At 39.1% G+C, this 22,560-nt stretch overlaps 1 protein-coding gene across 4 annotated transcripts in view; it reads left to right on the forward strand.

The window, feature by feature from the left end:
- The window catches only part of EFL1 (elongation factor like GTPase 1), a 138,768-nt gene that overhangs the window by 106,456 nt on the left and 9,752 nt on the right, over positions 1-22,560 (forward strand). For 3 of the 4 annotated variants that reach the window (XM_082388484.1, XM_082388486.1, XM_082388485.1), the window contains 2 exons: positions 1,656-2,638; positions 16,964-17,148. In XM_082388484.1, the coding sequence (XP_082244610.1) occupies positions 1,656-2,638; positions 16,964-17,148 (1,168 nt within the window). Of the gene's footprint in view, positions 1-1,655; positions 2,653-16,963; positions 17,149-22,560 lie in introns of all 4 variants that reach the window. The other variant, XR_014243483.1, reaches the window with a different exon arrangement.

A 22,560-nucleotide genomic window follows, 5' to 3' on the forward strand; every position in this document is an offset into this window, starting at 1 on the left:
AAGCCCCTGTCATTGTTATTTTATCTTAGATTTTATATCTCAATTCTTGGGTAAGATTGAGCTACAGTTTTGTGTATGTCTGCTGTCTTTGTCAGGTTCAAGTATCAGAGTAATTTTAAATGAATACAGTGTCAGGTAGACATCCATCTTGTGTATTCTGCAACAATGTATATAGAATTGGAGTAAACTAATCCTTGAAAGCAAACAAACTCACTAGCAAAACCAAAACCTTTCTTGGAAGTGACTTTTATTTTTAGAAAATTTTAATTTTCTTCCATACATTATGGTCTATTCAGGCTCTGTATTCTAAAATCAGTTTTGGTAACATATTTTTAGAAAACCATCCATTCATTGAGTTTTCAATTTTATCACAAAGTATGAAATCAGATAAACCAAATTCCTGCCCTAAACCCACAAAATATAGAAAGCAAAAACAAATCTAGAATCAAAAGTAAGCATTTCAAAACCTTTTACTTTTAGTATTTAATTTCCTTATTGAATAACATTTCCCAGGGAAAAAGCATTGTTCCAAGATCCAAAAATTTCTTATATATGTGTACATACACACGCATTTATGTATGTGTACATACATATATATATGTACATTTATACATATGTTCATCCACCTTGCCAATAGTAGACCAGACCAAAGCTTTAGTATTACCTGGGAATGAGGTAAACAGAAAATAAGAGAAAAAGAAAGATGGCGTGGTTTCATTGTCATCAGAATCAGACCATGCCAGTTTCCAGAATCTGCCCTCTGTGAACTTGTAACTCATCTGGAAGAAAGTGCAGCATGAAACTAAACTTGACACATTGTGAGAAAGGGGGCTTTCTGAACTTGGTGCCAGAGTGAGGTTCAAGACCTATGCGGTCTAGTAGAGTAGCCACTAACCACTTATGGCTATTTTAAATTAAATTAAGATTAAATAAGATTAAAAATTCAGTCCCTCAGTCACATTAGCCGCATTTCAAATGTTCAGTAGCTACGTGTGGCTATTTAAATGTAATTAAAATTAAATGAAATTAAAACTTTGTTTCCCCAGTTGTACTAGCCACATATCAAGTACTCTGGAATCATAGTACAGATATAGAACATTTCCATTATTTCAGAAAGATCTTTTGGAGAGTGCTACTCTAGACAAACTCCTAGGTCTTGCCAGCCTCACCATGAGCCTCATCAAAGCCAAATCCACTGTCAGGATTTGACTGGATATCCTGAAGTTCTGTGATTTTTTTTTTTTTTTTTTTTTGTCTATTTAGAGTTATAATCATTGATCTTTTCTTCTCCAGATTCTTAAAGTGGCAGATATTATTTTAAAGAATTCATGTCAAATCTTATTAAAACATTTATTCTCCACTCAAAACATTCTTATCTAAATACATGGTTTATTTATTTTGAGAATGAACAAAGCAGTGAGATTCTAGTATATGCCAAGAACTCCCTGAAGGTCTGTTCCCATTAGAGGTGGTCTTTTGAATCTGAAATGAAAGCGGTTATTGAATTCTGATATAATGTAAATTACCAATATTTCCTAGTAAAATAATTTTTATATTTCTATGTTTTTGCAGAATATTCATTATGTGATATTTCTACATGGGCGTTTTGATGCCATTTTGATTATAACCTTGTATCATTTCTCTTGACTCTGTAGGTTTGCAAAGATTCAAATCAGTGTATCTGAACCCATTATTCCATTCAGAGAAACAATCACAAACCCCCCCAAAGTTGACATGGTCAATGAAGAAATAGGCAAACAACAAAAAGTTGCAGTCATACACCAAACAAAAGAAGATCAAAACAGAATCCCTGAAGGAATCCAAGTTGACTCTGGTGGGCTAATCACCATGACAACCCCCAATAAACTTGCCACACTCAGTGTTCGAGCCATGCCCCTTCCAGAAGAAGTCACTCGGATTCTGGAAGAAAATAGTGATTTGATTCGTTCTATGGAGCAATTGATATCCTCTTTGAATGAGGGTAAAAACACTCAGATGATTCGCCAGAAGACCCAAGAGAAAATTTGGGAATTCAAAGGAAAACTAGAGCAACATCTAACAGGGAGAAAATGGAGGAACACTGTTGACCAAATCTGGTCATTTGGCCCAAGAAAATGTGGGCCCAACATATTAGTAAATAAAAGTAAAGATTTTCAGCATTCAGTATGGACAGGCCCAGATGGCAAAGCTTCAGAAGAAACCAGTAGATACCGAGATTTGGGCAATAGCATCGTGAGTGGCTTCCAGCTAGCAACCCTCTCTGGCCCCATGTGTGAGGAGCCTCTCATGGGTGTCTGTTTTGTTCTGGAAAAATGGGACCTAAGTAAATTTGAAGACCAAACAGCAAGTGATAAACAGAATCAAGAACAAAGTGACCTGGTAAAAGAGGGACAGGGGGAAGGTGAAACCTGTTCTGGTAGAGATGAACACCAAGACCTACAAGGTGGCTGCTCCGAGCCCTTTGAGAAGAGGGCTTCCCAGAGAGGAGAGTCTTCACTCACCGACTGCTATGGACCCTTCTCAGGACAGCTCATTGCCACCATGAAGGAAGCCTGTCGCTATGCACTGCAAGTGAAACCTCAGCGTCTGATGGCAGCAATGTACACGTGTGACATCATGGCCACCAGTGATGTTCTCGGTAAGGCAAGAAAGGTAAAGACAGTGAGAAATACCATGAATAACAGTGGAAGTCTCCCAGATCAGAAGGCTTAAACTCATTTAATATTTTTTTTTGCAGAAGCTACATTATCATCTGATTTTCAGGAACTAAGATCTTAGAAAGCCAGAGGCCTTAAATATTAAAATCTTGGGGGCAAGGGAGCAGAAGTTTTGCCAACTTAGGATATTTTATTTTGCAAAAATAGAAAGACTTTTCTGTAACAGAAGGTCTGGTAAATGAGGTTTAAACTTCTCATATATTTTACCATCCAAACCCGTGCAGTAGTTTTTCACAAGGGAATAACCATATCAGTCTGGGTAACCAAAGTTGTGACAACGATCAGAGAATAAGGTGACATTCTCGTACTCCTAACACAAAGGGCTTCTGTGAATTCTGGGTCTCTTCTGAAGAAGAAGATTATTTGGGACTTTATCCACTGCTAACTATTATATCAGATCCTACTGCTGATTTTTCTCTCTTTGGGAGAAGAACCGTTAAGATCTCAGGAGACGTTGAACCCTGGCACTTGGTAGCTATTTTGACTTTTGACAGATTTTACTTCAGTGAGACTTATTTTCTTCACCTCTGAAAAAGAAGGTAATAATTCATTGGAGGTTGCGAAGAGTAGCATGAGAACACAAATATGGGACCTAGAACCATGCCTGGCACACAGTAGTTCTCTTTACCCTCTTGAGATCTTGGAACTGCTTCAGCGGTGAGGAGGGTAGAAGGGGGAATTGAGCACTGGATGAGCGAGTGGACCAAATTGTTGTGTTTTCTCGAGCTCTGAGGTCCTTTGAGTCAATACGTGGTTCCTTTACATTCTTTTTGGTAAGGTTCTTTTGCCGATTAATTCATAAAAGCATAAATCTAAATTGTTGGGGGTTTTCTTCCCCAAAAAGAAATTTAGGCTTGCATCACAGTAAGGTTCCTGTGAGAGAAACTGAGCACCCATAGCAGCATTTCAAAAACAGTTGAGTTAAACACAGGTACATAGATTTGGTCACTCTGGGACGGCTTAAAGCCAGTATGTGCTGCGAGTCAGATCTGCAGATATGGCCTGGAATATGTGGTGTTTCTCAACCTTACTTGAATACAGCATCCTATTAACATCTCACGGAATCCGTAGCTTAGCTCGAGGAACACCGATCTAGACCATTCCCAGGTGTTCTTCACATTTCCATTGAGAACATTCTTAATTTAAGAAGGCAGAGGTAGAACTAGAATCAAGCAGTCTTAATTCCTTCAAAAAAAGACCTCAGAGGTCTTCTCCAGTCTCTCCTACACTAACAGATGCTTATACCACCTCTGTTTGAATACTTCTGTTGATGGGCAGCTCACAGCCATTTCCAGGATTAAACTGTCTTTCTCATATTGAGCAAAAAAGTCTTGTCTCCTGCTGGTTTCTCACCATTCATACCACCGTTCGTCCCTCTTACGTGCAATAACACTTCATATATTTGAGGGGAGCATTCGTTTTCTAGTTTTATATCTAGGGGAAAACTCTCCACATCCTTCAGCTGGTTTTCAGAATATGATTTTTTTTAATCCTTCCATTGTTCCAGTTGCTGTCCTTTGGACATACTTCATTCGGTCAGCCTCCCTCTTAAATAAAGCAGCCATAAACAGCACCCCAGATACCATCTCACCCGTACAGACACAGACACAGACACAGACACGCTGCTACCTCCCACATGCGGTACAGCATTCTTCTTTTAATGCAGTTCAGCAGTTGCATCTTGTCATTCACTTGTGAGAAGTCAGGATCAACCTCATTTTTTCTTTTTTTTTTTTTTTTAATAAGTTTGTCTTCCTATTTTGTTCCCCCAGAAGCCAGATTTAAATTTTAGTGACTGAAATTATGTAGAACTCCTATATTTACATATGAGTAAACTGGGTCTATACAATTAATTTCTTCCCTTAGGTTGTGTGTGTGTGTGTGTGTGTGTGTGTGTGTGTGTAAAATACATAATAAACATTACAACAATAATGAAGGAAGTTTTGGGGTTTTTTAATGCCAAGAAAAAGAAGTCTCAACACCATAATCTTTTTTTTTTTTTTGGCTGTGTTGGGTCTTCGTTGCTGTGCGTGGGCTTTCTCTAGTTGCAGCGAGCAGGGGCTACTCTTCATTGCCATGTGCCGGCTTTTCATTGCGGTTGTGGAGCACAGGCTCTAGGCACGTGGGCTTCAGTAGTTGTGACACGTGGGCTCAGTAGTTGTGGCACATGGGCTTATTTAGTTGCTCCTTGGCATGTGGGATCTTCCTGGACCAGGGCTCGAACCCGTGTCCCCTGCATTGGCAGGCGGATTCTTAACCGCTGCGCCACCAGGGAAGTCCCTCAACACCCTAATCTTCACACATTGATTCATTTAAAAATTTTTTTTCATGTGTCCTTGTCTGGTGAGAAGTGAAACTCAATAAGTAGTGAATTGAATGTTTTGATGAAGTTGAGCTCCTTTGTATATATAGCATTCCCCTGATTATCAACTTACCAACCGTCTTATAAGAAGAAATAAGCTTAGGTTGATAGGATTTTGTGTTAGAAAGTCCATGTCATCTCCAAAGGTTTACCTCGTGCTTCTATAAATATATACAAATCTTTATAATGTTTTCTTAAAATTCTGTAGGAAATTAGTGTATGGCTTTCTAGTCTGTAGTTTATGGAAACCAGTGCTTTTATCCTTAAAAAAGTTCATTTATCATTTGCCTTTTACCTATAGTTTGGCGGCTACCCTGCTATCCACGAGTTCTCAAAAGGGCAAATTTCTCTAGGGCCATGAGATAGAATTCTGGTCTTGGAGACTTGAACTCATTTAAGAAGGCCAGGTACTTGCTTATCAACTGCTCGGCTGTCTTGAACTTCAGCATTCTTCTATCATGTTTGTTCTACTTGCTGTAGTTTCTTCCTCATTCTCCTTACTGAAGAGAATGGAGGTAACATAGGTGTTGAGAACCAACCCTGGCCTTCTTGCTGTCCTGTATTAATGTTACACTGGCCTCTCCAAGTTGTAGCTGTGACCCTTTTTGTTGTCTTTAACTCTGTTACTTGGTAGGCTCGCCTTACTCTAGTTTTCAACATCCAGGACATGCTATGATCCTCCCTTAGTTGTTTGCTATCTTCTTCTTCTTCTATCTACTGTGCCTGTCCTCTTAAAATAGGAGTCAGAAGGCACAACAGAGTGCCTTCCATGACCCAGCAGATTTATTTTGGAGCTATTTATTTTGAGTGGGCAGGATCTCTCCTCCTTTTTTTCTCATTGGGATCATTCATGATTGATATTTTCAGACTCTTGTTACTCCCCAAAGGAATTTTATCTTAGGGTTTGTTATCCTAAAGCCTGTTAGGTTTTTTGTTTTTCTTTTCCTTTATGTGTTTGAAATGAGCCTTCCCAAAGTCTAGGGTCCATGTAGGTCTATGCCTGTCTTTCCCTCCCTTATTCCCAGCATAATAGGAACACATATTTCCTCCCTAAATGGCCATCTCTCCTTACATAATCCATTTGGAGTGGCATTTGTCCTTTCTTAGAAGACAGCTTTTCAGCACAACACATGAAGCTAGGTTCTGCTGTTGGCATTTATTGGAAATTCCCAGCAGACTGTTGAGTCACCTTTGTTGAGTCAGTCCTCTGTGTCCATTTTTCCTTCTGTGTTAGGAAGTCACCACTAGGACCCTGCATGTGACCAGGCAGTCCCTTGAATATCACTTGTCATCCTGCACTTTGATCTTCATCCTGGCACTTTTCACCTGGCCAGCTGAGTCAGTTCTGGCACTTTCTAGGAATAGATGCTTATCTTAGCCCTCAGGGTTATATGCCCTCTTCTCCCTTAGGAGCAGAATATGTCTTTGCCTTGCCTTATCCAGGTACAAATGTCAACCTTGTATATGTGGATTGGTTAGTACAGTTGACCCTTGAACAACACGGGGTTTACAGGTGCTGACTGACCACACAGTTGAAAATCCGTATATTACTTTACAGTTGGCCCTCCCTGTATGTGGCTCCACATCGGTAGATTCAACTGCGAATTGTGTAGTACTATAGTATGTACTTAGAAAAATCCACTTGTAAGTGGACCCACACAGTTCAGACCTGTGTTGTTCAAGGGTCCACTGTACACAGTCTGTACCAGTGTCGCTGGTCAGCCTTCTTAATACATTTCTCAGAGATCAACTGACTGCCACACCCACTGCCTTACAAAGAAGCTGTGTTTAGATTTGCACTGCCTTACAAAGAAGCTGTGTTTAGATTTGATCTGGAATTTGTTTTATTCCTGAATTGGTTTGAGGCCTTCTTGCGTAGACTAGAGAATCTCCTCCTAAGCCTGTTTTCTCTTGTTTTGAGGGATTCTTTGGTAATGATGACCACTTTTTAGTATCCAGGGTCTATCAGGATACTCAGCTCTTCACCTGTGTTTTCGTTTTTCTTTCTAATTCACCACCTTCAACTGGAAAAAGAAATGAGGAGACCTCTATGTTCCTGAGGCATTTTGCTTCCTCCCTGGATATTCAGAGATCTTCCAGGAAAACTTCAGACTGCTGCCGGTTCCTTTAATTCTCCAAGAATTGGCACAAGACAAATAAAAGGACAAGTCAGGTCTTTTTTATTTAGTAACATGAGTTAGTCTCTTTTTAAAACACTTTTCTACACAGATTTTTAAAATAAGGAATCCTTTTATAAATGTATAGAATTGCTTATGGTCAAAATGGGAAATTTTGCAGAAAAAATAATCATCTTAAAATTGTTTTGTGTGGGGAAATAATCCCAAGAAAATGACCTCCTTTACTTGTAAAACCTGCTTTCCTAACTGAGGTTTTATTACCATTTTTTACCCATGAAAATTGCCTTTTATGAGCTTGAACGGACATAAGAATTGGTTTGTGTTTTTAATTGATCATCATGTGACTAGTAAATTGTCTCTTTTCATATTTCTTCTAACCTGTTAACGTCTTTCATTCTTGCTCTCCATTGTTTTTACCTTTGGCAATAACTTCACATATAAAATATAACTTTTTCTGTTAGTGTTAGTTTTACTCACATCTACAATTATTATAGTTCTTCTATTTTATTTGTAGGGGTAAATGCTTATATTGTTAAAACATATGTGCTTTAATGTATCAGAAACATTCTTAGTAAGTATTACTGTTTACTTTTAAAAACCTATTCTTACTTCATACTTGGAGTTCTTTTTATATTTCACCAGCATTTCATAATTCAATTCAACAAAAATTATTGAGCTGTATATGCCAGCACTATGTTAAGCATGGTTCCTGCTTTGAGAAATAAGTTAAGGCGACAAAGCTTAGTTATGTAAAACAATTAGTAAAATACAATTGAATTTAGTGAATAAATATGGGTTTTTATTGAAATTTTATGAGAAATTTGGATTAGCAAAATTCAAAACAGGGTAAATCTTTTTTTTTTTTTTTTTTTTGTCAGTTACCAGAAACCTGTACTTGTCACAGTCTTTTCCATGAATTTCTTGAAGATGAAAGCCTTTTATAGGAACATATTTGCAAAAGCATCAGAGTACACCCAGAACTGTCTGTAAATGACAAAAGACTTAAAAATGACCACTGTTAAAGATTTGATGAAAGTTCATAATAATGCAGTTGACAAGAAAATTAGTTATTTCTGAGATATACATTTTAAAGTAATAACTAGGATTATTACTTATAACATTATACCAGAACATATAAGATTTTTAGAAATTTCATGTAATGTCTGAAACATTTATATTAACATATTTCCATACATATTTCCATACAAATACAAATATAAGATTTTTAGAAATTTCATGTAATGTCTGAAACATTTATATTAACATATTTCCATACAAATAACCCAATGAAAGTTTAGTATTAGTTGTTTTGTTTGTTGTTTTATACTGCAGGTTCTTATTAGGCATCAATTTTATACACATCAGTGTATACATGTCAATCCCAATTGCCCAATTCAGCACACCACCATCCCCACCCCACCGCAGTTTTCCCCCCTTGGTGTCCATATGTCCATTCTCTACATCTGTGTCTCAACTTCTGCCCTGCAAACTGGCTCATCTGTACCATTTTTCTAGGTTCCACATACATGCATTAATATACGATATTTGTTTTTCTCTTTCTGACTTACTTCACTCTGTATGACAGTCTCTAGGTCCATCCACTTCTCAACAAATGACTCAATTTGGTTCCTTTTTATGGCTGAGTAATATTCCATTGTATATATGTACCACAACTTCTTTATCCATTCGTCTGTTGATGGGCATTTAGGTTGCTTCCATGACCTGGCTATTGTAAATAGTGCTGCAATGAACATTCGGGTGCATGTGTCTTTTTGAATTATGGTTTTCTCTGGGTATATGCCCGGTAGTGGGATTGCTGGGTCATATGGTAATTCTATTTTTAGTTTTTTAAGGAACCTCCATATTGTTCTCCATAGTGGCTGTATCAATTTACATTCCCACCAACAGTGCAAGAGGGTTCCCTTTTCTCCACACCCTCTCCAGCATTTGTTGTTTGTTGATTTTCTGATGATGCCCATTCTAACAGGAGTGAGGTGATACCTCATTGTAGTTTTGATTTGCATTTCTCTAATAATTAGTGATGTTGAGCATCTTTTCATGTGCTTCGTGGCCGCCTGTATGTCTTCTTTGGAGAAATGTCTATTTAGGTCTTCTGCCCATTTTTGGATTGGGGTGTTTGTTTCTTTAATATTGAGCTGAATGAGCTGTTTATATATTTTGGAGATTAATCCTTTGTCCGTTGATTCGTTTGCAAATATTTTCTCCCATTCTGAGGGTTGTCTTTTCGTCTTGTTTATGGTTTCCTTTGCTGTGCAAAAGCTTTGAAGTTTCATTAGGTCCCATTTGTTTATTTGTGTTTTTATTTCCATGCATCCCTGGGATAAATCCCACTTGACCACGGTGTATGATTCTTTTAATGTGTTGTTGGATTCTGTTTGCAAGTATTTTGTTGAGGATTTTTGCATCTATATTCATCAGTGATATTGGTCTGTAATTTTCTTTTTTTGTAGTGTCTTTGTCTGGTTTTGGTATCAGGGTGATGGTGGCCTCATAGAATGAGTTTGGGAGTGTTCCTTCCTCTGCAATTTTTTGGAAGAGTTTGAGAAGGATAGGTGTTAGCTCTTCTCTAAATGTTTGATAGAATTCACCTGTCAAGCCATCTGGTCCTGGACTTTTGTTTGTTGGAAGATTTTTAATCACAGTTTCAATTTCATTACTTGTGATTGGTCTGTTCATATTTTCTGTTTCTTCCTGGTTCAGTCTTGGAAGGTTATACCTTTCTAAAAATTTGTCCATTTCTTCCAGGTTGTCCATTTTATTGGCATAAAGTTGCTTGTAGTAGTCTCTTAGGATGCTTTGTATTTCTGCAGTGTCTGTTGTAACTTCTCCTTTTTCATTTCTGATTTTATTGATTTGAGTCCTCTCCCTCTTTTTCTTGATGAGTCTGGCTAATGGTTTATCAATTTTGTTTATCTTCTCAAAGAACCAACTTTTAGTTTTATTGATCTTTGCTATTGTTTTCTTTGTTTCGATTTCATTTATTTCTGCTCTGATCTTTATGATTTCTTTCCTTCTGCTAACTTTGGGTTTTGTTTGTTCTTCTTTCTCTAGTTTCTTTAGGTGTAAGGTTAGATTGTTTATTTGAGATTTTTCTTGTTTCTTTAGGTAGGCTTGTATAGCTATAAACTTCCCTCTTAGAACTGCTTTCGCTGCATCCCATAGGTTTTGGGTAGTCGTGTTTTCATTGTCATTTGTCTCTAGGTATTTTTTTATTTCCTCTTTGATTTCTTCAGTGATCTCTTGGTTATTTAGTAATGTATTGTTTAGCCTCCATGTGTTTGTCTTTTTTACGTTTTTTTCCCTGTAATTCATTTCTAATCTCATAGCGTTGTGGTCAGAAAAGATGCTTGATATGATTTCAATTTTCTTAAATTTACTGAGGCTTGATTTGTGACCCAAGATGTGATCTATCCTGGACAATGTTCTGTGCGCACTTGAGAAGAACGTGTAATCTGCTGTTTTTGGATGGAATGTCCTATATATATCAATTAAATCTATCTGGTCTATTGTGTCATTTAAAGCTTCTGTTTCCTTATTTATTTTCATTTTGGATGATCTGTCCATTGGTGTAAGTGAGGTGTTAAAGTCCCCCACTATGATTGTGTTACTGTCAATTTCCTCTTTTATAGCTGTTAGCAGTTGCCTTATGTATTGAGGTGCTCCTATGTTGGGTGCATATATATTTATAATTGTTATATCTTCTTCTTGGATTGATCCCTTGATCATTATGTAGTGTCCTTCCTTGTCTCTTGTAACATTCTTTATTTTAAAGTCTATTTTATCTGATATGAGTATAGCTACTCCAGCTTTCTTTTGATTTCCATTTGCATGGAATATCGTTTTCCATCCCCTCACTTTCAGTCTGTATGTGTCCCTAGGTCTAAAGTGGGTCTCTTGTAGACAGCATATATATGGGTCTTGTTTTTGTATCCATTCAGCCAGTCTGTGTCTTTTGGTTGGGGCATTTAATTCATTCACGTTTAAGGTAATTATCGATATGTATGTTCCTATGACCATTTTCTTAATTGTTTTGGGTTTGTTTTTGTAGGTCCTTTACTTCTCTTGTGTTTCCCACTTAGAGAAGTTCCTTTAGCATTTGTTGTAGAGCTGGTTTGGTGGTGCTGAATTCTCTTAGTTTTTGTTTGTCTGTAAAGCTTTTGATTTCTCCATCAAATCTAAATGAGATCCTTGCCGGGTAGAGTAATCTTGGTTGTAGGTTCTTCCCTTTCATCTCTTTAAGTATATCATGCCACTCCCTTCTGGCTTGCAGAGTTTCTGCTGAGAAATCAGCTGTTAACCTTATGGGAGTTCCCTTGTATGTTATTTGTCGTTTTTCCCTTGCTGCTTTCAATAATTTTTCTTTGTCTTTAATTTTTGCCACTTTGATTACTATGTGTCTTGGCGTGTTTCTCCTTGAGTTTATCCTGTATGGGACTCTCTGCGCTTCCTGGACTTGGGTGGCTATTTCCTTTCCCATGTTAGGGAAGTTTTCGACTATAATCTCTTCAAATATTTTCTCTGGTCCTTTCTCTCTCTCTTCACCTTCTGGGACCCCTATAATGCGAATGTTGTTGCGTTTAATGTTGTCCCAGAGGTCTCTTAAGCTGTCTTCATTTCTTTTCATTCTTTTTTCTTTAGTCTGTTCCGCAGCAGTGAATTCCACCATTCTGTCTTCCAGGTCACTTATCCGTTCTTCTGCCTCAGTTATTCTGCTATTGATTCCTTCTAGTGTAGTTTTCATTTCAGTTATTGTATTGGTCATCTCTGTTTGTTTGTTCTTTAATTCTTCTAGGTCTTTGTTAATCATTTCTTGCATCTTCTCAATCTTTGCCTCCATTCTTATTCCGAGGTCCTGGATCATCTTCACTATCATTATTCTGAATTCTTTTTCTGGAAGGTTGCCTATCTCCACTTCATTTAGTTGTTTTTCTGGGTTTTTTTCTTGTTCCTTCATCTGGTACATAGCCCTCTGCCTTTTCATCTTGTCTATCTTTCTGTAACTGTCAAAACAGGGTAAATCTTTTGAAAGTGATTGTACTTTGAAATTGGTTTTGATGATGGATGGAATAATTTTGAGTTCATCAGCTAGGTATTAAATTGGCTTTCTTTGTACCACAGCACTGAAGACCTCTGTTGAACTTAAAGTAAACTCCTTTCCAGTTGGTTTTATAGACACTGCTCTGCAGCATTACCTTTCTAATCCTGGACACTGGTTGGTTGAACCCAACAATAAAACCTTGCATTTACCCATACTGTGTCTTATTAAATTTGGGTCCTTACCTAGTTATCCTGATTCTGTCAAAGAATTTATTACCTTTGCCAGCTTCATGTCAACTTTGGATTTGATCACCATGCCTTCTGAATTTTTAAGTGGCTGATTATCAGAGTAAGGACACAGAGCTGTGAGCAGAGCACTGACAGTTCACTAAGGACATCCTTCCAGGGTGGGAGTGACTTGTTAACATCCATTTCTATCCAATAGCAACCAGCCCACATTCCCCATTACGTCCACAGCACACTTTATCTCATATTTGGTTGAAGACCACCTGCATCCTGTCGACCACATTTGCTTGATTTAGCAGTCTGGTTGTTCTGTGACAAAAGGAAAAGAGGTTTGTGTGACCTAGTTTATAAGAATAAGAAATGCCCACTGATTTCTTTGTGTGTGTGTGTTTTTAATTGAAGTTATGCCGCAAGTGTTACCGACAGTAACAGAAACCACAAGATGAAAGAAAAATCTTCCTCCTTGGAAGTCAGCCTATCATTTTTCATTTTCTTTTACCATCTTTGTCCATAATAGTACATTTTGCATGGCTATTATGCATTATGGTATAGGCAGTTTGATGTTTTGCTTTTTACATTTATTATTTGTTTTATAAACACACTTCCATTTGGCTACTTAGTATTCATAATTTTCATTTTAACCTCTGCGTAATATCCTATCAATTTGATGTGCTGTAATTTACTTCCCGTCATCCCCAAATTGGAAATTCACATTGTTTCCTGTTTGTTTACTATTAGAGAAAACATTGCTGTGGACAGCTGCTTCCTTTCCTAAATTCTGAAAAAAAATAACATACCTTTAATTGCCAAACTTTCAGCTCTAAAGATGGTAGAATCTGCAGATCAATCTTAACTGCCTATTATGGAAGAAGAAGATATGTATATAAGAATCTGTAATGCCACGAAAGAACAGATTAGGTTCAGTAAAGCCCAAATGGTGAAGAGATTATTTTGATCCTGGGATCTCACAGAACACTTCGTGGAACGAGTTGTTTTTGAATGGTCTTTAAATGATGAAAAGGATTTGACTATAAAGCTGGGCTAAGAGTATTCTGAGTTGGAGAAACTGTGAGCTCAGAGTGGAAAAACCTCAAACGTGTCCTGTGGGCAGTGAGTGGTTTACCTTGGCTTAGAGCGTAGAGTCTGTGCTCTGTGCTCTAGGGTCTGGCAGTTTCAGGAGCTGGAGTAGTGGGTTCCTGCCAGGTCATAGAGGGCCTGGAGTACAGGCTGAGACATTTATAGTGTAGTCATTAAAAGTGGAGCCCTGATCAAAACCAGTTCAGGCGATTAACCTTTCTGTTGCCGCTTCTTTCCTGATGGATGCCTCTTCCCTGGTGCCTTGCGTACGGTAGGGCACACCGTGATCTTCCTTTGAGTGAGTGAACAAATGCCTGAGGTGTTATGACCAGTTGAAGGGGTATCAAAATATTCTGTCAGGGGCCACATGATCAGAAATCCTCATTGATAGGACTGCATTCATTTCTCAGTGTAACCTCAGCAGTGGAGAGGGTCCCTGAGTGCATCCAAGCATTGGACACACCTGTCATGAGCGCCAAGTGTATTTGGAAGGTTTTGTTATAGCTGTTTTCCATTGTTCAGTGATCCATCACTGTGTCCCAGTTTTAGGATTTAGTTTTAGTGGAATTAAAATGGAATGGCCCAAAATTACATGATTAATTACTTTCAGTTCCCATTATAATTATTGATCCAAGCCTGCTGGCAAGACCCATGAAGGAGGGGGAGGGGCAGCCAGCCTCTGCAGCAGCAGTCAGGCGGCTCGTCCCTGCTGGCCCAGCTCTTCATAGTCTGCTTGCCCCAATTTACTCATTCTTTCTCCCTCCCCACCCCATTGTTTTGTATTTACTTCCATAAACCACCTTAAAACTTTCCTTAGAGTGAGGTAGAGGAGTAAATAAAGATGACTAGTTCACACATGGTAGCTATTACAGTAAGTTTTTTTTCTCATAAGAATCTCAGGCAAGTCATATATAACCTAGAGGGGATCACTAATAAAGACACTAATTCTGCTTTTTTCAAGAGCTTTTCAGACTGTACCTAAAATATGGCTTTCAGTTCTAGAAACTGCGTTCCAAAAGCAACGTAAGTAAATTGTAGTCGTTCAAATAGGCAAGTGGTCAGGATGGAACAGGAAAGGAAGGTCGTGACAGAGAGGAGGTGTTCAGACTGGAGAAGAGAAGGCTGGATACTGTCTTCAAGTAGCTTAAAGGCTGGTCTGTGGACGAGGGGTTAAACCTGTCCCATAGGACAAAAACTGGGCCTAATGGTTAGAAACTTGGGGCTCAAGAATTGTCTACCAATCAGCGCTGTCCAAAGATGTAATGGCCTGCCCTGGGAGGAAGTGAGTTCTAGATGTATGCAAGCAGAATCTAAATGACTACTGTGGTAGAACTTGACCCCTGAGTTCCCTTCTAGCCCACTGTTCTGTGATTCTCTGACTCTGAGATTTCTAGTGTGAATGACAGGGGAAATGACTTTAAAATTGAGGAGTGGAGTTGCCTTTTGCAATAGGCAATGTATTGTGTCTTAGACACGTTGAATTTAAAAGGAAGTTGCACTGCACTGTGGAGATGCCCTGGCAGCCACAGTCCCAGTAAATGTGGGATTGGAGGTCCAGTGAGAGGCCAGGCTTAGAAATAGAGTCCCAGGAGTCCCAGACATAAAGTTAATAATTTAAACCACACAAATGAGAAATGAATGGGCTTTCTGAAGGGAAAGTTTGTTTGGAGAAGAGTATGGAGCCTCAAAGAATACTCTTAGGAAGAAGTCATACCCTTAAGAATTATTGTAGTAGACAGTAGAATGATGGATGTTAGAGGGCCAGCGGTCAAAGGAAGGTGACGCTAAGATTGGAGAGATTTGTCAGAGAGGGTGTTGATCAGTAGCTGCAGAAACCGCAGAGAAATCACAGAGAATGAGGATTGAGAAAAAGACATTTAGGATAGGAATATGAAAATTATTGTGAAATTTCAAGGAAACAGTTTTAATAGAGCTCAGGGCAACCGGTAGAGCCTGGGTGTTAAAGAAAGAGCACACAGTGAAGACGCGAGAGGCGGTCCCTTAGGGCATGTGGGGCAGGAAGCAGGGGAAACTGTGGAGGCCGGCGTGGGAGTGGGGAAGAGGACAACTGTGCCTGTCATCACTGATGGAATTTTTAATTTATTTGTTTTGATGCTAAGCCAAGAGATGCAGAAGGCCTGCCGGAGTTTTTAAGGTTTTTTTTAAATTTTTAAGCCTTGCGACACAATGGGTTTCCTGCCATTTGTTTTCCTTTATCCTTCCTAATAACCACCACCAGGGGGAAATCTGAGTCAGAGAGAAAAGTTTGCCCTGTGTCCTCAGTGCCTAGTCTAAAAAATAAAAAATAAGTAAGGTGGGTGACATCCATACCAGATCACCACCCAGTTATTTAGGACGGAGGGCAGAGTCCAGAACTCAGTGTGGTAGTCAGAGGAGACTTGCACTCTGCTTCACTGCAATGTGTAAATCTTTAAGGATAATATATTTATAGATCACTTACGTAATTAAAATTATTTTTTCTAAGTGGAAGGTGAAAGTGGGGGCATTAAAGAGTGTACCCATTAGCTAAAGCAAGTTCCTTCCAGTTGTCTGTGATCTCCAGTTTATCTCTGCAGTCTGTTCTGCTTACTAGTTGAATGGATAGTCGGAGCACCCAGAGGCAGTCATACAGAAGCCAGTCAGAGGGGAAGGGGTCTCCCTCCTGAGTGGAAGGCAGAATTGTGCCTAAAGATGAAATAAAAGTGTTAGCCAAGAGGATTTGATAGAATTCCTGTGACGTGGCAGAAAAAATTGTTACCAGACATTAAAGATTCCAGGCTATCAGTTTTCAGGGAATAAAACCCTTATATTTGTACAACTGAAATATTATCAGCTTAAAACAAATACGAGCAAGCATATATACATGTGCGGCTTTAGTTTTTAGTATAGAAATGTCATTGAGCCAGTTGATTGCTTACTAGTCCCAAATAGCCTGTCATCATGATAATTATCATCATCACATTAATAATGTCTTGAAATTATTAGAATATTTTAACATTTACAAAGCCCAGTCACACTCATCTCGTTGGATTTCAGACCCAAAGACAGCTTGTAGTGAAATTGTATCAAAAGGTCCTTTTAAAGTCTCCTGCTTCTCACACTGTGTTGAGGAGATTGTCTTTGGGTAATGCAGTTTGGGGTGATTTCACCTTTTGTTATCATTTGTTTCTAATTTTTCTATAATTGTCAACGCTTTACTGTTTAAATAAACACTTGAAAATTTCCCATGCTTTTGTAAACCAAAATTATTGGGAACAAACTTAATCATTAGTTGATTGTTACAGGGTACAGGAGTAGTCCCATCTTCGTGTCGCTCAAGACATGTAACCGGTCAATGAATTTAAAAGGTGTATATGGCTTTGCAGGTCGGGTCTATGCTGTCTTGTCAAAGAGAGAAGGTCGAGTGCTACAAGAGGAAATGAAAGAGGGGACAGACATGTTCATCATCAAGGCTGTGCTGCCCGTGGCTGAAAGCTTTGGCTTTGCTGATGAAATCAGGAAGAGGACAAGTGGCCTGGCCAGCCCGCAGCTGATATTTAGCCATTGGGAGGTAAGAATCCAAATCCCCGTTCCTTCCTTTGCATCTACGGATGTGCTTCCTTATAGATGGCGCCAAGAGTAGCAGACTACTTCCCAGACCATGTGGCCTTCCTCTGGCTCTGCTCAGTCAAATGGACAGGACAAAGCAGATGGCATTTTTTCATCCAGATTGAATGAGCCTTAGGTTATATGTGCTTTGTAATACACACACACATATGTATTCTTTTTTTTTTTTCATTTGATGTAAAATTTAAGACAGAACATTTAATCCCTTTTTTCCCTCCAAAGATAATGTTGTAGATAAGAAAACCACAGATATTTTGAAAGTGAAACTTTAAGGTATTGTTTTTTCTGGGGAAAAAGTACTTCTAGCATTTAAAGGCAAACAGTTATGCTTCTTACAAGGGACACCTTTAAATTATTACGTGTTACATGTTCTTCAGTCCCCATTATAGAGATTCGAGGCTCCTGTAGCTTTCAAGTGTTGTGGAATAAAATGGCTCATCAGAACACTTCATTGTCAGTGTAGGGAAAGGTAGGTGAAAGGTAAACCTTATCTGTAATCAGAAATGCAAACTTAACAGGTCCACACTGCTTGGGAGAGAAGACAAGATTGTGAACACATTGTTTTTTAACTTAGGCCAAGAAAATAATAACAAGAAAGGACGGGGAGGTCAGACCGGCCTTTGTGAACAGATCCTTAAAGGAAAGGTAGAAGCTAGCAGCTAAGGAGGAGAGAAGGACATTGGGTTGGAGGGTGCCTGTGTGAGAAGCAGTGAAGGAAAGCTGTAGGGCATGTGCAGAAAGCAATGTGTTATGTTTCAAGACAAAGCCTTAAGGCCAGGAATAGCATTTTTAAACTGTAGGTTGTAAGTTTGAAAGGTGGTTTTAAGAAAGTTCTGTTGTCACTGTTTACAGGGAACCTAAGTAACTTCACATTATTCTCTTGTACCGTGGAGGTGTATAGTTTAGTGGAAGGAGCATTGACTTTGGTGTTGAGAAGTCCTGGTTTCAAATATTAATTCTGCCACTTATTTGGACAAATTGTGGAACCTCCCTGAGTTTGTTTTGCCCCTGAGATATAAGGTATATGGAATATCTAGCCTAGTGCCTGACACTGGTAGGCCCTCCCTGGCATGAAGATTGTTTTCTTGTCAACATTCTTAGAGTCCGTGTCATGTTCCTTTTGGCTCTCTCTCAGCAATGTGGCATTGCACTCAACTTCACACAAATAATCCAGACTTTTTCCTTAAACTATTTAAACAAAGCTCATGGTTTAGGTTCAGTGCTAAGCTCTTTTTACTTCTTTCACTTTCTTTAGCCAGCTGGGTCCCTTTCTCTAGAATGCTTCCAATGAGCAGTTTAAATTTAGACAGTATAGAGGAATGGGAATAATTGAGGGAGAACTTTCTCTTTAAAATGAATTCTATAGTCAAGTGAATCTGGCAAAGTAAAGAAAGGTGACACTTCAGCAAAACTAACTTTGGACAAGGCAAATTTAATTTTAGCTGGGCAAGTTCATATCATCTAAATTGATACAAGTGAAGTTGCTAGTCCAAAACGCTCAATTGTGTCTGCTTCTCCTTAAAAAGAGAAAGTTACATTCTTAGTGCTTGATAGAACTAAAGTTAATATTGTTCTAATTTAGGTTACATTTTTTTGGTTGTCAGTACAAACTACATTTTAACAGTGACTTACTATGAAATTTTTCTTGCATCTTTTTCTAGAAACTAAATGATGTTTTGATGGTTTTATTGGCCTATATCTGAATAGATGCCATTGCTGTACTTCATTATGTAGAAAGCAGTAGCACAAAACATTTATTTGTTAATGCCCACACTTATGGGTAGTAATTTCCCACTTATCCAAACTTCTAGCTTTTTGGTTTTGGTTTTTGGCACTCAACTTTTACATAAAAACACAAACCAGTAAGAAGTAGAAGGAATGGATTTATAAAGGCAACTTCTGAAGAACTATGTCTATAGTGTAAATATATTACTGATGTTCCTAATGAAAAACATTAGCGTTATCCCCCATGTGTTTTAGTGACCAGATGTGTGATTACAGGACAGTGCAGCTAAATGATGCTTAGAACTGAAGAGAGACTTATTCCACTTCAAAGTAATGACCTTGAGAAGTGAAACACTTTCTTCATTTGTGCTGCTGTTGCTGAAAACTGCCTTCAGAACTTGCAGCTCATGCTTCTGAATATCTTAGAGATGACAAGTCGTCCATCTCATTCAGATGGCCTTGAGAGTAGAAGGACGTGTGCTCACTCCCTCTCGCGAGAGCACTGGAATCACAACTAACTGCTGAACAGTCATCGACAGGAAGACACTGGAACTCACCAAAAAAGGATACCCCACATCCAAAGACAAAGGAGAAGCTGCAATGAGATGGTAGGAGGGGCGAAATCACAATAAAATCAAATCCCATAACCGCTGGGTGGGTGACGCAAAACTGGAGAACAATTATACCACAGAAGTCCACCCACTGCAGTGAAGGTTCTGAGCCCCACCTCAGGCTTCCCAACCTGGGGGTCTGGCAACGGGAGGAGGAATACCTAGAGAATCAGACTTTGAAGGCTAGCGGGATTTGATTGCAGGACTTTGACAGGACTGAGGGAAACAGAGACTCCAATCTTGGAGGGCACACACAAAGTAGTGTGCACATCGGGACCCAAGTGAAGGAGCAGTGACCCCATAGGAGACTGAACCAGACCTACCTGCTAGTGTTGGAGGGTCTCCTGCAGAGGTGGGGGGTGGCTCTGTCTCACCATGAGGACAAGGACACTGACAGCAGAAGTTCTGGGAAGTACTCCTTGGCATGAGCCCTCCCAGAGTCCACCATTAGCCCCACCAAAGAGCCCAGGTAGGCTCCAGTGTTGGGTCGCCTCAGGCCAAACAACCAACAGGGAGGGAACCCAGCCCCAGCCATCAGCAGACAAGCGGATTAAAGTTTTACTGAGCCCTGCCCACCAGAGCAACACCCAACACTACCCACCACCAGTCCCTCCCATCAGGAAACTTGCACAAGCCTTTTAGATAGCCTCATCCACCAGAGGGCAGACAGCAGAAGGAAGAAGAACTACAATGCAGCCTGTGGAACAAAAACCACATTCACAGAAAGATAGACAAGATGAAAAGGCAGAGGGCTATGTACCAGATGAAGGAGCAAGATAAAACCCGAGAAAAACAACTAAATGAAGTGGAGATAGGCAGCCTTCCAGAAAAAGAATTCAGAATAATGATAGTGAAGATGATCCAGGACCTCGGAAAAATAATGGAGGCAGAGATCGAGAAGATGCAAGAAATGTTTAACAAGGACCTAGAAGAATTAAAGAACAAACAAACAGAGATGAACAATACAATAACTGAAATGAAAACTACGCTAGAAGGAATCAATAGCAGAATAACTGAGGCAGAAGAACGGATAAGTGACCTGGAAGACAGAATGGTGGAATTCACTGCCGTGGAACAGAATAAAGAAAAAAGAATGAAAAGAAATGAAGACAGCCTAAGAGACCTCTGGGACAACATTAAATGCAGCAACATTGACATTATAGGGGTCCCAGAAGGAGAAGAGAGAGAGAAGGGACGTGAGAAAATATTTGAAGAGATTAGAGTTGAAAACTTCCCTAACATGGGAAAGGAAATAGCCACCCAAGTCCAGGAAGTGCAGAGAGTCCCAGGCAGGATAAACTCAAGGAGAAACACGCCGAGACACATAGTAATCAAACTGGCAAAAATTAAAGACAAAGAAAAATTACTGAAACCAACAGGGGAAAAACGACAAATAACATACAAGGGAACTCCCATAAGGTTAACAGCTGATTTCTCAGCAGAAACTCTGCAAGCCAGAGGGAGTGGCATGATATATTTAAAGTGGTGAAAGGGAAGAAGCTACAACCAAGATTACTCTACCCGGCAAGGATCTCATTCAGATTCGATGGAGAAATCAAAAGCTTTACAGACAAGCAAAAGCTAAGAGAATTCAGCACCACCAAACCAGCTCCACAACAAATGCTAAAGGAACTTCTCTAAGTGGGAAACACAACAGAAGAAAAGGACCTACAAAAACAAACCCAAAACAATTAAGAAAATGGTAATTGGAACATACATATCGATGATTACCTTAAACGTGAATGAATTAAATGCTCCAACCAAAAGACACAGGCTTGCTGAATGTATACAAAAATAAGACCCATATATATGCTGTCTACAAGAGACCCACTTCAGACCTAGGGACACATACAGACTGAAAGTGAAGGGATGGGAAAAGAGATTCCATGCAAATGGAAATCAAAAGGAAGCTGGGGTAGCAATACTCATATCAGATAAAATAGACTTGAAAATAAAGAATGTTACAAGAGACAAGGAAGGACATTACATAATGATCAAGGGATCAATCCAAGAAGATATAACAATTATAAATGTATATGCACCCAACATAGGAGCACCTCAATACATAAAGCAACTGCTAACAGCTATAAAAGAGGAAATCAACAGTAACATAATAATAGGGGGGACTTTAACATCTCACTTACACCAATGGACAGATCATCCAGACAAAATTCATAAGGAAACACAAGCTTTAAATGACACAATAGACCAGATAGATTTAATTGATATTTATAAGACATTCCATTCAAAAACAGCAGATTACATATTCTTCTCAAGTGCACATGGAACATTCTCCAGGGTAGATCACATCCTGGGTCACAAATCAAGCCTCGGTAAATTTAAGAAAATTGAAATCATGTCAAGCATCTTTTCTGACCACAACACTATGAGATTAGAAATCAATTACAGGGGGCTTCCCTGGTGGCGCAGTGGTTGAGAATCTGCCTGCCAATGCAGGGGACACGGGTTCGAGCCCTGGTCTGGGAAGATCCCACATGCCGCGGAGCAACTGAGCCCGTGAGCCACAATTACTGAGCCTGCGCGTCTGGAGCCTGTGCTCCGCAACGAGAGGCCGCGACAGTGAGAGGCCCGTGCACCGCGATGAAGAGTGGCCCCCGCTTGCCACAACTAGAGAAAGCCCTTGCACAGAAACGAAGACCCAACACAGCCATAAATAAACAAATAAATAAATTTAAAAATGGTCCACATCAAAAAAATCTTTAAAAAAAAAAAAAAAAGAAATCAATTACAGGGAAAAAAACGTAAAAAACAAATACATGGAGGCTAAACAATGCGTTACTAAATAACCAAGAGATCACTGAAGAAATCAAAGATGAAATCAGAAAATACCTAGAGACAAATGACAATGAAAACACGACTATCCAAAACCTATGGGATGCAGCAAAAGCAGTTCTAAGAGGGAAGTTTATAGCAATACAGTCCTACCTCAAGAAACAAGAAAAATGTCAAATAAAAAAATCTAACCTTACACCTAAAGGAGCTAGAGAAAGAAGAACAAA

Source organism: Balaenoptera borealis (genome assembly GCF_965194805.1).
Source record: "Balaenoptera borealis genome assembly, chromosome: 3".
Taxonomy (NCBI): Eukaryota; Metazoa; Chordata; class Mammalia; order Artiodactyla; family Balaenopteridae; genus Balaenoptera; species Balaenoptera borealis.